The sequence below is a fragment of the Grampus griseus genome, assembly GCF_964374135.1.
Source record: "Grampus griseus genome assembly, chromosome: 15".
NCBI classification, from domain to species: domain Eukaryota; kingdom Metazoa; phylum Chordata; class Mammalia; order Artiodactyla; family Delphinidae; genus Grampus; species Grampus griseus.
This window is the reverse complement of record NC_139009.1, coordinates 12,828,425-12,845,472: the sequence shown is the minus strand read 5'-3', so window position 1 is coordinate 12,845,472 and position 17,048 is coordinate 12,828,425. Positions and strand designations below refer to the sequence as shown.

The window sequence follows — 17,048 nt, the reverse complement described above, 5'->3', positions numbered from 1 at the left end:
CTGTCTTTGATCACAGATTAATTCTTCTTGGAGCTTCCGTTTTCAGACCTGGGGCTCCTGTTACAGGTAGTTGATGAGGTTTTTCTTGTCCACCTGGGCATGGCACGGCTAAAAGTGATATTCAGAGGCTCAACGCCCCCCTTGTCTTTGCTTCACGTAGCTTCCTGTCCCTGGACTATGTGGGGAGCCTCATGTGAACAGCCGCGGAGTCTGCACGTAGCAGAGGCAGTATCTGGACTTGCGTGTGGTTGGTGAGCCTCGTCATCTGGGGACAGTCTTGGCTACACTTCATTCTCATGGGGAAGGGGGAGTCGTTATCTCACTCGGTTTTAATCATGCCAAAGGATTGCCTATTTTGCAAGTAGAGCTCAGCAAGGCCTCCTGTTTCCCACAAATCCCTGGTACTTCCTGGCTTCCTCGGTGTCAACACAGCCCTGATTTGCCATCTGTAGAGTATTTCCCTAAATCCTAGCCCTCTAGCCATAGCATAATTGGCAGATTTCACATGTGGGTGGATTTATGTATATAAACAGTTGCCTATTACCAATAAGGAACAGCCCACACTTCAGAAAGGAGCTATGTGTCTTATAGAAACAACAAAATATCATGGAGAGCGCTAAAAACTGCGTTTAACTTCACCTTTGTTGTTCACTAGCTGTGTGACCTTGAAGGGTACTTAACCGTGTGATCCTCAGTTTCCCCAGAAGTTGCAGACGCATGATGTCATGTGTTTTGCAGAGGGAGATGCATGGATGAAATACTTGTCAAGGGTCCAGCAGAGCCCCTGCCACATCATAGTAACTTATTCCTTAACAGCCATAATTGGGCACCTACATTATACCAGACACTTCCTGGAGGCTGAGGGAGATGGGGTCAATGAGACTACAAAAATTTCTATTTTTATTTAAAAAAAAGGAGAGAGAGAGACTGAGAGTCCAGGCCTTGGGTCAAGTGCCTGAGTTTGAATTCTGGCTCCATCTCTCCTTAGCTGTGTAATTTAGGCAAGATTTTTCTCATCTATAAAGTGGGGGCTGGTAGACTGACACCTAAAGCTGAATAGGGAGAAGGGGGTAAGAAGGTGTCTGGGGCTCTATTCAGACCAGTTTGGCTCAGGAAGAAAAATAGATGAGGCCCTGGCTGCCCAGTGTGGCTACAGCATCCTGTAGGACCACTGGGAGAGTGTGGGCATCTCTCCTCAACCACTACACTTGTGTACAGGTGTGACCCAAGCCCTCTAAGGCACATTTAGCCTTGGAAGTGGCTATAGGCTTGGAGTTCGGGATCTTCCCCGAGTTACTAATATATTAGCAGTCTCACCCTTGGCTTCCCCAAGCCCTTTCTTGGGGAAAGGACATCAGCTGAGTCAGACACAAGCACCACTCAGGGCTGGAGTTGGACCCCTACCCAAAGAGTCCATGACCTTTGAGGTAAATGTTGAGATTTGATGGTTCCATGTTAATTTTTTTTTATCATCCTATGATGATTCAGTCATTATGGAAGCTTCTTTCTTCCCAATCAGATTTGCTACATTATCTACATTTGAAAGAATTTATGGGTAACAGTTTATCCAAAGGCTTTCATCAAACCACTAGAAAGAAAGTTACAGAGCTAAATACATAATACTGAGACATCACCTAGGCTCAGATCAGCTCTAGCACCTAAACTAAAGAGTAAATTTTCTTCATATACTCATAGAGTCAAGACTCTGAATCCTCTTGTATGAATATTTTTGTTTGGTGTCAGAACTGACTGCATAACCTGCTAGCTCTCATTTGCCCACATTCCCTTGAGGCCAACTAGACAACAACCGTGAAGACTTTAGAACCTGTGTACAGGGTGGGATTGAGGACAAAATCACCACAAAATAGAAAATGATATTTTAACCCCCCTCCTTCATTACTCTGAAACCACTTTGGAAATCTCTTCCAGATATAATCTGTACTCTCCTAGGAGGTAAGTCCTTCCAGAATCGCTGCTTCACTAAAGTTACTTTTGAAAGACAGTCAAACCCTTGCTTATATGAAAGGCTTGTCTATTAGTTATCCCTTCTCTTCTGAAAAATTAATAGGTAAGATATTTTTATACTTTTATAACGTAAAGCTCCATGCTTGACACAGTAGCTATATCACTCTATGAATGAGAAAATAAAAACTCTTAAACAAGGAATTCACAACCGAAGAAATCTATGGATGAAAGCTGATTATTAGGCATACCATATTGTTCCATCTGTCTCATTTTTTGCCTAATTTCTCTCCTCACTAATTTTGCTTTGGATGGTCAGTTTGGAGCAGTAAAGAATGCTTTAGTTTCACCTGAGACTACCACAGACTCCTAAGCAGGAATAATTACTAAAATGCAAGAATGTCTTTGACTTAACATGTTATATCCAAGTAGAGTTATGTTCAGGATTAGTAATACTTTTTGAATCTGAGGATGCCTGTCTTTTATCAGTTCTAGGATACTCTCAGCCATTGTATCTTCATATATTACTTTACCCATTCTCCTTTTTTGGAACACCTATTAGACATGTGTTAAACCTTTATTTTTCCATGTCTCATTTTGTTCACATTTTTCACCTGCATCTTTGTTACTTTTATTTTTTTTTGACTGCATCGGGTCTTTGTTGCAGCAGGATCTTCGTTGAGGAGTGTGGTATCTTTCGTTGCGGTGCTCCCCGGCTTCTCTCTAGTTGTGGTGTGCGGGTTTTCTCTCTCTAGTTGAGTCACGCAGGCTCAGTAGTTGCCCCGCAGCATGTGGGATCTTAGTTCCCTGACCAGGGATTGAACCCGCATCCCCTGCTTTGGAAGGTGGTTTCTTTACCACTGGACCACCAGAGAAATCCCCTTTGTTACATTCTGAATAAATCATTTAGATGTACATTCCACTTATCAAATTCTCTTCAGCTAGGGACTTCCCTGGTGGCACAGTGGTTAAGAATCTCTGCCAAGGCAGGACACAGGTTCAGTCCCTGGTCCGGGAAGATCCCACATGCCGCAGAGCAACTAAGCCTGTGCACCACAACTACTGAGCCTGTGCTCTAGAGCCCATGCGCCACAAATACTGAGTCCTCATGCCACAACTACTGAAGCCCTATGTATCATGCAGACTCGTGGCTATATTGCTTCCATTAGGCTCCAAACACACCATTAACTTCTACTATGACTAAGAATTCACAGCATAAAATTTACTGAATAATGTTGTAAAAGCTGTTTATCAGTTTTCAGTTTTTGGATTTAACCTATGAATAAAACACAGAACAACTCATTGTAATTAGAAAACAAGATTTATTGTTATAAATCTTGCCAATATAAAAAAAATGGAATAATTAGGAGACGCAGTATTTGAAAAAGAGTAAATGCCGATTTCTTGGTCTTTCATATATATCATTTAAAATCATAAGGCAAACTCCAGAATAAAAAAGTGTAGGGCTTCCCTGGTGGCACAGTGGTTGAGAATCTGCCTGCCAATGCAGGGGACATGGGTTTGAGCCCTGGTCTGGGAAGATCCCACATGCCGCGGAGCAACTGGGCCCGTGAGCCACAACTACTGAGCCTGCGTGTCTGGAGCCTGTGCTCCGCAACAAGAGAGGCCTCGATAGTGAGAGGCCCGCGCACCACAATGAAGAGTGGCCCCCGCTCAACGCAACTAGAGAAAGCCCTCGCACAGAAACGAAGACCCAACACAGCCAATAAATAAATAAATTTTTTTTTAAGTGTAGTAGTTGTCTAGACAAGGAGGAAAGCTAATTGTACTTTGCATTTTCAGTTCCTCCATACTGTCTGAACTTTTTATTTTTTTTATTTTGCTATGAAATGAATTGAAACATATTTTAAGTAATACTATGATTTCAAGACTGAATTACAGGTAACAGCTTCCTTCTGTAGTTTAGTTTGGGTCTCTGCCTCCAGGCTGGATCATTGACTGCCAGCCCAGTCTCTGCCATCATGAGGCCACCTACCCCCTGCTGCCCCATTGGGGACAAGAAATTCACCTCCTGCCAACTCTCCTCTGCTGAGCTTGCTGATTTAACTTTTTGAGAAAAATGTCAGCTAATTCACCAGAGCTCCTGAACTTAAGGGGAAGGAAATTAGCATTCGCTTCATCCATCACTGTGCATGTCACTGTCCCATTTAATCTCTCGCTCCTGGCCATGAAGTAAGCTTTGTTCCCCCATTTTGCAGATAAGACAATTACCTGGAGTTTATGAACCTTGTGACTTTGGAGGCATTGCTAAGGAACTCCAAAGCAGAGCACTTTTTACTAAACCACCAGGCTTCTCCGTTTCCCGGACCACGAAACAAAGCTGTCCCTCTGCTTTGGCACCAAGTCTGTTCAGAGCCTGGCTGAGAGGAAGGGACGTGGCCTTCGTTCCCCCTCCCACTCCCAGGCTCACGCTTGAGCACCGCTGAGGGTCGCATCTGCGCTGCTTTTCCCTCTCCTCAGTCCAGGACCAGGTCTGCAGGATTGCCTACTCGCCCGGAAATAACGTTTTCTGAATGGATTCCTTGTTTTCCAGCCAAGGGGCCTCCCTGACAGCGGAACAGTCGGCCGACGCCCCTCGAAGCCGGGCGAGCGCTGAGCCGGGCTGCGGGGACAGGGCTCGCTGTCCCCTCGCCGCCCAATTCAGATACCCGAGGGCAGGTGGGTCTGGAAGCAGCGACTGGGTGCCTGGTGGGTAGGGAAACTGACCTCAGCATTTCAGGAAAAAAGCCTCCGTTCACAGGATGGACGGGGAATTACAAAAGTGGGGAAAATAGGATCTGCCTCGGGTTCCTGCTTCCGCAAAGACGCGCTGCCCTAGGGCTACAGGTCCTCGGCGTTGTTGGACGTACTCCGGGCTCCGGAATGGAAACTGTTGCTCCTTCCTGGTATTTGAAATACACAAACACCAAACAAACAGGAAACAAGGCCATGGCGTTTCTCCAGCACCTCTTGTTCCTTTTAACTAGAGCCCTTTGTGACGGAGCCCCTGGTCCCTGCGGCCCCCCAGGGGCCCACTTCGGCGCCTCCAGCCTTGTCAACAGCGTGAAAAGCCCGCTCTGGGAGCCCCTCGGAGGCTCGCCCGCTGCGGTGATTAGGGGCGGGGGCAAGGGGACACCGGAGCAGGACGGACTGAAAGGACCTCTTTTGCAAGAACCAGAGAGCCCGAAAAGTGACTGGAGCGTTTTACTTGGATGTGCATGCTTTTTTAAACCGCTGGGTCACCCCCTAAACAAGAAAACTGAAAGATCAAAATAGGTCGGGGTTTGCATTTCCTTAACTCGCTGCAAATGGAGAAATACATCTGTCCCTCCCCCATTCCTGAAGCTTATCATTTAAGAATTAATCACAGATAGTGCTACGCTCAGAAGCCTCCTGAGTAATCATCCCTCCCGTGTGATCATCACTCTTTAGTTTCTACGTTCAGGTTCTTTATCTGAATTAGGGTAATGCTGCTGGGGGGGTGGGGGCTTGGGGAAGCTTTGGAACCAATTAGCCCTTTACTGCAAAGACTTGCTTCTCCTCTCTGAGCCTCGTTTTCGTCTGTGAAATGGGGATGGTAGCATCGACCTCACAGACCTGCTGGGAGTGTGTTCGGATGTGGAAGCACTCGGCAGGCACTCTGTTTTGATAGTTATGCACTGAAGCGAACATTCAGGAACAACAGAACGCTCACGGGCGGATCAGAATTTGGAAATGTCTTTTGCACTGGCTTGTCCAGAGCTTTCCAAAGCAGGGCCCACCTTTCCCTTCTCGCCACTTCTCCTGGTCCCTCATTCACCCTCCTCTCCAGTTCCACTGGGATGCTCTGCCTTCTGTGTCCGTCCCAGCCCTCCAGCCTCAGCTCTCTCATTCTGTAACCCCTCAACCCCTCCTTCCTGCGCTTCCAATCCCCAGAGAATGCCCCTCCAGACTCACTCTCTGAGCCACAGTCCTCTCAACCAATCATGGAATCGTATTCCTCCACCACTAGAGCGTAAGCTTGCAAAGGCTTGGGGTCCTGTCTCTCTCCCAAAAACCAAACACAGGCCAAGAAACATGCCATCAGCTCATCAACTCTTGTTCGGCGAATAAATTCATCATCTTCACATAGTCTTACAGAACAAAGGTGTTTGCTGAGTCCAACCCCTTAGTTTAGCATCCGGGCCCTTTGTAACCTGTATCCAAACTCACTCTCTACTCTCTGTCTCGGCCCAGGTGCCCTCATACCGCGTCTCTCACTGATTCCTGCCTTTGGACCTTTGCTTTTGCTGTTCTTTTTCTCTCGAACTGCCCTTGTGCCCTATCAAGTTTCCACTTCTCCATCTAGATTCAAGTTCAGTGCCAGCTAACCTACGAAGCCAGGTACCCCGTCTAACAGAACCCCTCTTTCCTTCCCTTATTCCCACTGATTTTAGGCACCCTTTAAAAATGTCTATCGCTTTATTTTTTGCCTGTATATGCTTATTCAGGTACAGGCCTGTCTCCCCCAACTCCATTTAAACTTCTTGAGAACGAAGACTACATTTTGTCCTCACAAGGTCATTATGAGGATTAAATGAGATCATGTAGGTTAAGAAAGAGCACAAGGTGACTTGTGTTCAATTTGTGTCATCTTGATCACCCTTCACCCACTTCTTGCTCCAAGGCCTAGTACTCAGCTAGCTTCACATATGCTTGATAACCCATACTGCATGAATGATTAAAAAATGAAAGGGGCCTTAAATGCAAGCAACGCTGCATGGAGGTCTATGCTCACAAGCAGCAAAGGATGAACACTGCCTGACTGGACCTAGCGATGAAAGAAGATTCTGGCTATATCTGCTTCATTTCTCCCCCTTCCCTCCCTAGGAGAGCTCTAGAGCTGGACGGGTGTGATCAGAACAGAGGGAGGGGCCGATGGTGGGGAGAGCGGGAGGGGGGAAGGACAAAAGTGGGGAGGAGATTTTTTCGAAAAAATAAAATATGAGTGAGATACAGGAAAAGCAGAAGTGGAAAGATGATTTTAAGAAATATCACTAAAGACTGGATTTCTTCGTGGATATGTAAAGAAGTACAACAGAAGAAGTAAAACAAGAAAAACTTGAGGATTTAGTAACTGAGCCAGTGGATCACATCGTCAATTGCTCATTACAAGTGCGTGATGTTCTATGCCAGGTGCATTGATCGGGACACGGTTATGTAACCACCTGAGTTAGGCTGTGGGTGAGAGAGGCTTCTCTCATGTTGAGAGTCAGTTTCCCCACAGCTGGAAGGAGGTTCAAGCCCTCAGCCTCCCGGTCCCGCTATCCTGTCCATCTCCCTTCCCTGCCCGCCAAACTCACCCTGTGAGCTTCAACCAAACCAGCCAGCTTCTGATCCCCAAACCCCAGCGCTTTCTCAGACCTCTGTGCTTTTGCGCACGCTGTTTCCTCTGTTCAGGATACCCTTGGCTCCCTAGAGGACAACTTCAAGAGCCTCCTCCTGTGTGACGCCTTCCCTGAGTCCCGCCAGGGGCATCGGGTCCTTTCATCTCTTTACTTGTCCTTCTCCCTTGCTGGGCTGCGTGCACCTCTGCTCTGCATCTGCGCCGCCCGCCGAAGGGCTGCCGCTGAAATCTGACTCCCGTCTCCTTCCCTAGCCCTCATATCTGGTCTAGCAGCTCCCACCATTATTGCATATCTCCCCTCTGTTTCAGTGCCGGGGTATTCAGCCCACTGCCTGACTCTCAGCTGCCCCAGAATATATTAGGCTTTTGATGTGTGTTAGAATCCTGGAACTTAAATTACTTAAATGTCACCTGCTTTCTCTGCTAGGAAGTAATTAGATGTGCAGTAAAAACAGGGATGGGAATCTCTTGGGGATGCAAATTCTCGAGTTATGAAGGGGAATAAAATTCTGTTCAAGGGTTTAGGCTTTCGTCACCCTTCCTTACATGCAGATACAGATTGTTTTGTGTGCACACTGATGAGATTCAAAAATTCAGAAAAGGTTCCATGGAAAACCCACTTGAAAAAATGTTACCATAGAGCACATTTTGTTGTTCTGTTGTTATGAGGATCCCCTTAGGGGCAGGCTTTAAGGCACAACTAGATTTCCTTTGGAGACAGAAGAGTTTAGCCAGAAAGTACCAGACCAGGAGTTTAAACACTTGGATTCTGGTACCAGAGCTGCCATTTATTCCTAGTTACGATATTTTGTCATTATGAGCCTTAATAGTCTCATCTGTAAACTGGACATAATAATCCTTGTTCAACTTCATATATAATTAGGTTAAGTAGGAATTAAAGAATCAAATAGGATAATGTATGTGAAATGTTTTGTAATCACTAAACCAATATAAAGACACACCTGGTGTAATAGTAAGGGCTTGGTGTGGAACGTGCTGGGGTTTGATTCCTGGGTCTGCTGCTGATATGTTGCGTGAACTTGGATTAGTTTTCAGTTCTCTGTGCCTCAGTTTTCTCATCTATAAAATGGGGAAAACTTTAGTCCTTATTTCATAGGGTAGTAAAGTAGTTATTTCTTCATTCATAAGGGGTTAAAATAGTTATTTCATGCAAAGTACTTAGAACAGTGCCTTACCCAGAGTAAACACACAATAAGTATTCGTTGTTGTGCCATTATTATTAATATTATGATTGCCATTTTCCATTTTTTCATTTTGCACCCAAAAGAAACTGAAGGAAATGATGTGTAAACTGTAGTCCCTAGGAACAAGTACTTCTGAAATCTGATCTGTGATCCCTTTGGAGGCATACAAAAGCCCCAAGTTTGTTACCAAACTCCCATACTTTTCTCACATTCCAGTCTATGAGAGAGAGAGAAAGAATGACCATGCTCTATATCATGTGGGAGGAGAGTAGAAAAGGTATCACAGTTTAAAATATGCCCTGATCTCTGTACATCCTATAAAGTTGCTTGAACATGCAAATGCAAACCTTCTTCAAATGAGAGCATAGACTAGTGGGAGAGGCTTGAATGCGGAGACTTTGCTGTGTCTTATTTTGTTCCCGGCTGCATTTCCAGCACCTGGAGCTTAGTCTTGTCAAAACAATGAGTCAAGCAGCCCTGGGTGGAATCCTGAGCCCTGCACCAATTATGTGACCTTGCGCAAGGTGACTTGGCTTCTCTGAGCCTGTGTCTTTATTTGCAAAATGGGCTAATATTAGTGATCTCCTATTGTTGGCTGTTAAGAGTAAAAGAGAAAAAGTATATTGAGTCTTTGCCCCTGAGACTGACACCTCAGATGATGAATCTACAACTACTGGGAAGAGTTGGGAAGAGCCTGTGCGGTGCCTTCTAAACTCTCCTCCCTCCTGCACAGCCCTGACCTCCAGCCCTGCTGGGCTCCCCACTTAACTTAATGAAGAGAAGTAGAAGTCAATAGAGTTTATATGAGAAAGAACTTAATGGGAGACTCTGCTAAGGAAAGGAGAGTCAATAGCCCCAACCCCAAGAGACAAACAAATAAGTGTGCTTTCTCCCCAGGCTTCTCAGAAGATTTTTGCTTTCTTCCTCCTCAGGGTTGGGACTTTCTGGAACCAAAATAATAAGAGCAAATCCATCCAGCGCTGCTCTAAGAGGCACTGCTTAGTCTTCAGTATTTCATTGCAAGGTAGAGGTTATCTTGGCTTCCCAGCAGGAGGACAAGAGGTGTTTGCCAAGCTCTTGCTGCCTTCAAGCCAGCTTGGACTGCGCCCACAGGGGTCAAGGCCCAGGTCCAGTCTCCTTGCTGCAGCCTGGAGCCTGTATGGGAATCAAACAACGCCTCAGGGGAGTCACATAACATACTAAGCTACTGTAATGAGAGCGCAGAGCGGCAGCTCCAAAACTCACTTGCATATGCATCTTCTTTTGCTGTTGTTTTTTTTTAAGATGTCCTAAAGTAAGGGTAATTCTGTCGACTTGTCAGTTTGCTAAGGCTCTCTCCCACCCCAGCTCTGACCTCTCTCCCAATTAGCTGATGCGGCCTAAACCACAAGAAGAACAAAGAAACCTCAGCCTGGTGTGAATTGTGGAACATTTTATTGAACACAAATGAACAGCAGAAGTCAGGTTTCTCTGTGGATTAAGAAGGACTCTAGGCGCCAGCAAGGAGGTGAAAGGAATTTTGGAGGAAATGTTTGGGGCAGAGGCAGAAGTTCAAAGGGAAATAGTTTAGAGGACAAGATGAAGAGCCCTTTCAGAAATGCTTCAGACAGTAAAAGAAATGAGGGCCCCAGAGATGGCGAGGCAGAGACAAAGCTGAGAAGTCTGGGCATGAGCATTTGCCGAGAAACTCTCTGTCTGCTCAGCCCAGGGCACACAGAGTCGCCTGGAGGAAACGGCAGCGCGATTCTGCAGGAGGGGCCCGAGCTTTGGAGTTAGAGCTGAACTCACCCGCTGCCAACTAGCCAACCACGTGCCCGCAGCTAATCGCGTGGCTTTACACCATTTAGCTGTCCTAAACCTTCGTTTCCTCATCCTCAAAACGGGACTGATAACGTCCACCCCCAGGGGCGGTTAGGAGGATTACATGAAATTATGAGTGTGAAAACTCTGACCACAACACGGTGGATGCCCACAAACTGTGGTTCCCTAGCCAAGCACCAGAAATAACTTAATCTTGAGTTAGGCTTGAGCCAACTGCTTTTAACTGCTTTCTAGAGGAATCAGGGACCCGGTCCAGCTAGCTATCCTCCCCACTCCGGAGATGACTTCACTGGGGATTACTGCGGAGTTGAATGCTGACGTGCAGCTGCCTCTCCTGGTGACGGCCTGCCAGGGCTGCAGGTGGTGACGGTAAGACCAGGGAACTGTCACCTACTCCAGGCTTTCCGCATGCCTCCCCTCTGAGGAGGACCTTCGGAGTCCTGAGGGCAAGCCCACCTAGTAGTTGAGTTGGTGGCTTTCCAGAATTTTTTGAAACTAAAGATAGGACCTCCTAACCCATCCACAGTATTTTGTCCCCAGGGCAACCAAAATTATTCAAGCGATGTATAAACCATGCTTAAAGCTTGAGCTTGAAAAAATCAAAAGCTGGGCTTCCCTGGTGGCGCAGTGGTTAAGAGTCCGCCTGCCAATGCAGGGGACACGGGTTCGTGCCCCGGTCCGGGAGGATCCCACGTGCCGTGGAGCGGCTGGGCCCGTGAGCCATGGCCGCTGGGCCTGCGTGTCCGGAGCCTGTGCTCCACAACGGGAGAGGCCACAACAGTGAAAGGCCTGCGTACCGCAAAAAAAAAAAAAAAGAAAAAATCAAAAGCCAAGCACATTTGGGTTCCACTCTCTTTAAAATGGCAAGGAAAATACCAGCTGGTCTAGACGCTGATGAAAGGCTGAACACTCCCTTTCCCATATTATTATCCTCTCTAATTCTCTTCCCCCGACACATGAAACATCACACACACACACACACACACACACACACACACACAAAGGAACAAATACACACACATCTGCACACACACACATGCTCACGTGAACACCTGTACATGCACAGGGTGGAATCCCTTGAAGAAAATCTTGATATTATTCAACATTTTCTAGTTTCTCCTCTAAGGCATCAACAAGAAATACATCAGAAGTAGACAAAGACCTGTATACATAGGATGACATTTTAGCAGCTCTTCCCCACTGTCACCCACCACCCCTCATGACAAGTTATACTTATTTTGCAGTTATAAGAAGATTAATCAGAAATAAAGTTAGATTCCTTCTTTGCACTATGGACAAAAATAAATTGCAGGTATATTAAAGATCCATTTATAAATATTAAAATATTTGAAAAATCAAAATATTTGGATAGCCTTGGAACTGGGAGAAGTTAAGCAAAGGGAAGAAACACAGAAGCCATTAAAAAAAAAGAGGAGAGATTTGATCATATACAAATGAAAAGCTTCAAAGAACAAAAGATATCAGAATCAAAATCATAAATATAAGATACCATACACAAAGATGATAACAAAATGAGAAACTGGAAGGAAAATCTTCAACACGTACACTGTGCAAAGAAATCTCCCAAATTCTTAACAAGATAAATAACCCACTAGAAAACTGGCAAAGGACATACACTGGCGAGTTATAGAAGAACCGAAATGAACAGCAGTCACAAAAAGATTCTAAAAGGTGAGCCATCTCAGATTGTACACAGGGAAATTAAAATTAACCCAAGAACAGCAGAACCCTTTTTGAATCCATTGAAAATTTCAGAAGATTGATAATATCCAGGGACAACGTGGACCAACTGCTTCTGTCCCATAATGTTGGGCAAGTGTAAATAACTACGAACTTTTCTACACCTAACTGTATCTATTTAAATTTAAAGTGTGCGAGCACACAAGTCTGATCCAGGAATCCCATTTCTGGGAAATTTTCAAGCTAATGATAATATCAGTGGATAAAGCTAGTTGTCCGTGATGTTTGTTAACAGCAGTTTTTGGTAATAAAAAACTGAAAAAACCCTAAATTTCATTCAAAAGGTGATTAATTAAACAAATTGTGTTTAGCATAGCATACCTGTGCTATGGAACATTGTTTGAACCTCTACTTTCCCCTATATTTTTCACGTGTGACTTAGGGCAAGTCTGTGCTTCAATTTCCTCATCTATAAAATCAAAGAAATAATGGTACTTACAATACGGATTTATTTGTGTTAAACTGGAAGGACTTTTACTATATATTGCTAAGTAAAAAAAAAGCAATTTTCAGAATTCAAGGTATTCTTAAAAAATGTATATACACCTATATTTATTTGTATACGTTTGTATCAGCAAAGAAAGTGGAGAAGTTATATATTAAATTGTGAACACACCTACTGCCTTTGTAATTTGTTATTAAAAACAAGAAAAAAACCAGTAGAAAAAATGACAGGAGACAATTCACCAAAAAAAAAAAAAAAAAAAAAAAAAGCAGCTGGTTAATAACAATTGGGAGAAAAATTCAGCCCTAAAAAAGCCTACTAGGGCTTCCCTGGTGGCGCAGTGGTTGAGAGTCCGCCTGCCGATGCAGGTGCATGCCGGGAAGATCCCACATGCCGTGGAGCTGCTGGACCCGTGAGCCATGGCCGCTGAGCCTGCGCGTCCGGAGCCTGTGCTCCGCAACGGGAGAGGCCACAACAGTGCGAGGCCCGCGTACCACACACACACAAAAAAGCCTACTAGTTTCTGAGGAACTCCTTAATTCCAAGCCTCCTTTTCAATGACGTGTGCCATCAGATCAGCCAAGCTGAGGGCGCTACAGTCACCACCCTAAGATGAGGTACTGGGAAGAGGGGGTGTGTTTGTGCGGGCGTGCATGTGAGGTGATTTGGGAGGTGTAGGAGAAGGAGCTATGGCTAAAGAAATGAATCCCTTTGGAGGGTTAGACAGAGACTTGAGTTCTAATCCTGACCCTTTCACTTATCTCTAGACTCAAACTAGAGTTTTGGGCCAATCTCTTCATTTGAGAAATGAGTAAGTGAAGGGATTCAGTGAGGTCATATTCACACCCGGCCTGGCTCAGGGAGAGCCCACCCTCCCAGCTCTATTCAAGCCCTGGCTGTGATGCTGAGTCTTCCCCCTTTTCCTCCTCTGGCTCCAAAAGCCCTGTAAAGCCTCCTTTTCTTTCCCTTAAGAGAGAAGGGGCTGGTCTTTAAACTCTCCAGTCTGTCTTAATGTAGTCTGTCTGCCTGTGAGTTTCTATTTACCATGTCACTAATTTCTTCTGCATTTAAGTGATTTTGTTCCCTGCAAAAGCAAAGGCCTGATTTTAGTCACACACACACACACACACACACACACGCACACGAACAAAATAAAACAGGAGCGCTGTAGCCCTTTACTTGACACTAATCTTTCTAAGTAAGAATCCAGGTGTCACCCTGGATCCCGTACAAAATACAGGTTTAGTTAGCAACAGAAAGAAAGCTACCCCCCCCCAAAATGGCAGGAGAAGATTAATTGTAACAATTTTACACGATTGAAAAAATACATTTGAAATCACTGACCCTTTAAAATACCTCGAACAGACAGAAAAGGGTAAAGCCAACTGTCTCTTTGCAAAGGGCAAGTCTCTTGAGAAATGGTGGGAAAACTGGAAGCAAAAGTACCTGCTGACTGTCAGTTAAGTGTTCTGGTGGTCCTGACTAGTCCAGTGGGAATTCCCTTAGAACTTTTCAGACAACAAGGTCACCACGCTCACTGTATAACGATAACCAGGTGCTGTTGTGCCGTGAGGTGGTCCAGGTCTTTAAAGGTCCTCTGCCCCCACCCAGGGGGCTGGGTGGTAAGTCCCTGAGTCCCTGGGCCGAGCTCAGGTGCTCTGGGCCCCGCTGTTGAGAAGGTCTGTGAGTTCTCCGATGTACTTGATGGTGTACTTCAGCGTCTGGATCTTGGTGAGCGGCTGGCCCCTTTGGCTGTAGACGGGTGGCAGGTAATTCCGGAGGGTGTGCAGGGCATCGGCCAAGGTCCTCATCCGGAGCTTCTCCCTCTCGCTGGCCTTCCGTCTCCGCTGAACAGACATCCTGACTTTGGTGCCCTTCGGGGTTTTGGGGCCACCAGCACCCTGCAGATAGGCAGGCTGGAAAGCTAACATATCATAGCCCACCTCCACCAGGCCGCCAGTCCCAAGGCCGCCGCAGTCATCGCCGCCCCCATTGTTGGCACCTCCATGCCCACAGGACAGCCCAGCCACAGCCGGACAAGGAGAAGAATAGGACTCCAGCGATGGGGCCGGAGAGAGGCTCTGGGTGGGAGAGGCCTGGGTCAGCTCAAAGGGCCCTGCCCTGTCTTTCCAGTCCCAGGAGGACAGCAGGCCAGGGCTGTCGGAGGAGTCCAAGCCATCTTCGAGGCTGAGGAAGGTCTCACGCAGGCTGTCCATGCCTGCGACACAACTGCAGAGAGAACGACTCCGTGGCAAGTGAGAAGGAAAGTTCTGCCGCCCGGCCAGGGCAGAGGTCTCTTTTATGATGGTCGGGGAGAAGTGCTGAAGTGGGAACGAGGGCCGGGTAGAGGGAGTTCAAAGGAGAAACCAAGGACCAAGATGGAGAATGAACTCTTCAGGTGTCACTTTCTCCTCATTGATAATTAGCATCTTCCAGCTAAAATGTCTTTAAACAGAAAGGCCTCTGAGAGAAGAAAAAAGGAATTATCTTGTTGTAACTAAACCAATTAAAGCTGCATAACTAGACTTAGCATGTCCTGTGGAACTCATTAATGAGGGAGCGAAGAAAAACAAACCTAGGGCAATCTGCAGCAAGGAAGTGGTGGTGAGGGGCCTGGTGGAGAGGTGCAGAGTGCCCCAGAGGGGCCACGACCGCTTAGAGATTTCGGAGCAGAGGGGGTGCAATGCTGGAGAAGCGGTGTGCTCTAGGGACAAGGTAACCCCTCTGAGCTTGGATTCTTCATTTGTCAAACGCAGACAACGGCTCTTACTGCATGCGGCTCTTGGGAGGAGGGAACACAGGCACACCTTGGACGCCCGTTTCCTCCTTTCCTTCCTCTTTAGCAAATTTCCTTGGGTTTTGCAGAGTGCAGACAAGCCCCCAGCATTCCTACACCGAGAATGACAAAAGCCAACAGCTCCAGTAAACCCAGAGCCATAATGAGCAGGAAATATCCTTCGAGAAGCTTAAAGCCCTAGCTTTAACTGAGCAGTTTGGGATTTCCCCCAGCAAACAGACACGGGGAAACAGAAAGCTCCTTTAGGGCAGGGAAGTTTGGAAAGTACCTGGCATTTAGCCTTCTGAAGGTCTTTTGAATATCCAGCTGCAGAGTCACACCTTGTTTTTTGAAATGTATAGAGGAAGTGTGAAATTAACTAGGGAGCCTGTTTTCCCCACCATAGCTCCAAATGCCGCTGAATGTGTTAAGTTGGATGGTCTTGCTAGTTTGCTTCACTTCCTAATGCTCGGAGAGATAGACCCTGTGCTTTGGAAAGGGGGTCTCAGATTCCCCATTTGTCCCACAAATGCAACTTATTCTCTGTGCCACTAATTCCAGAAATTAGTAGGAACATCAGACTCACAGTGAGTTACATTTCATATTAATGTGTCCTTTAACATGGTTATTAAAGTCCCTTTGCAGTTACCGAAAAGAAATGTCAATGGTGTAATTAGAACATTTGTGGTATTTTTTAATTAGCTTGGCTCAGGGGGAAAATATCTCAAGCAGGTAATCTGTGGAAGAATGCTCTTAATTTTGCCATTTACTAAAAGACCCTAAGCCGTATCTTGAAGAATAATAACGTTAATGAAACATAATAAATGTAATAAATGACTTCTCCTTTCCCTTCTCCTCTTTCTCTCCCTTCAACTCTTATTGGAAAGCCTAGAATCTGTTGATTCTATTCAAGGAATTTTATATATTGTTATAACTAACCTTTATCTAAAAAAAGAACAAAACACACTTTACAGATAAAAATACTGAGGCTCTAAGAGCTTAAAAGAACCAGTAAAGATTTCCCTGGTAGGAAGTGGTAGTGCCACTAGGAAGTGGTTGACCCAAGATCCCTCTTAAGACCCCAAAGCCCACCTTAAAAAAAAAAAAAAAAAACCCTTTGGTTTCGGTAGAGGCAGGTGACATGACTGTGACTCGGAGAGAAGGGTAGTCTCAGCAGACCTCAGGTGGATGTGGTGGTCCCCGTCACCGTGGGCTTTCAGGCCTTGTATTCTAAACCACGTAAGACCATTTCTGCTTCCAGACGCCATCATATTTTTCCCTTTCTAAAGCTTCTTTCTAAAATTGCTGGTTTCTTAAACTTCTATTTTCGGAAATTTCATTTTCTAAATGAGACAATATCTGTCAAATCCTTGGTATACATAGACACTTAATAAATGTAGGTTTTGTTCTCGTTGTTACTGTATGTGCACGGTCAAATTAACCAGTACCAGAACGACTTACTGGGTTCTGACTCCTCTCTCCCCTGACCCTGGTCACCCAGAAACCTGCTCTTACAACAAGGAAAACTGCCTGGTTTCCATGTTTGTCAATGTAGACTCTCACTCTGGTAAGAAACAAACCAGAACCAGACTTGCATTTACCCCGCAATGAAGCATTTCCACCCTCAGAGGAAAATGGAGGCCCAGGACAGCCTAACGCTGTTAGCATGCGAAGGCCTATAGCTGAGCACATGCCAGTTGGTGCTTTTCTATC

At 45.7% G+C, this 17,048-nt stretch overlaps 1 protein-coding gene across 1 annotated transcript; it reads right to left on the bottom strand.

Moving 5' to 3' along the window:
• Positions 1-14,208: 14,208 nt before the first annotated feature.
• Positions 14,209-14,775, bottom strand: MSGN1 (mesogenin 1; the record flags this gene model as incomplete). Its single annotated transcript, XM_082671972.1, has 1 exon — positions 14,209-14,775. One exon carries the CDS (start codon positions 14,773-14,775, stop codon positions 14,209-14,211), a length of 567 nt encoding a protein of 188 aa, XP_082528098.1.
• Positions 14,776-17,048: the final 2,273 nt, after the last annotated feature.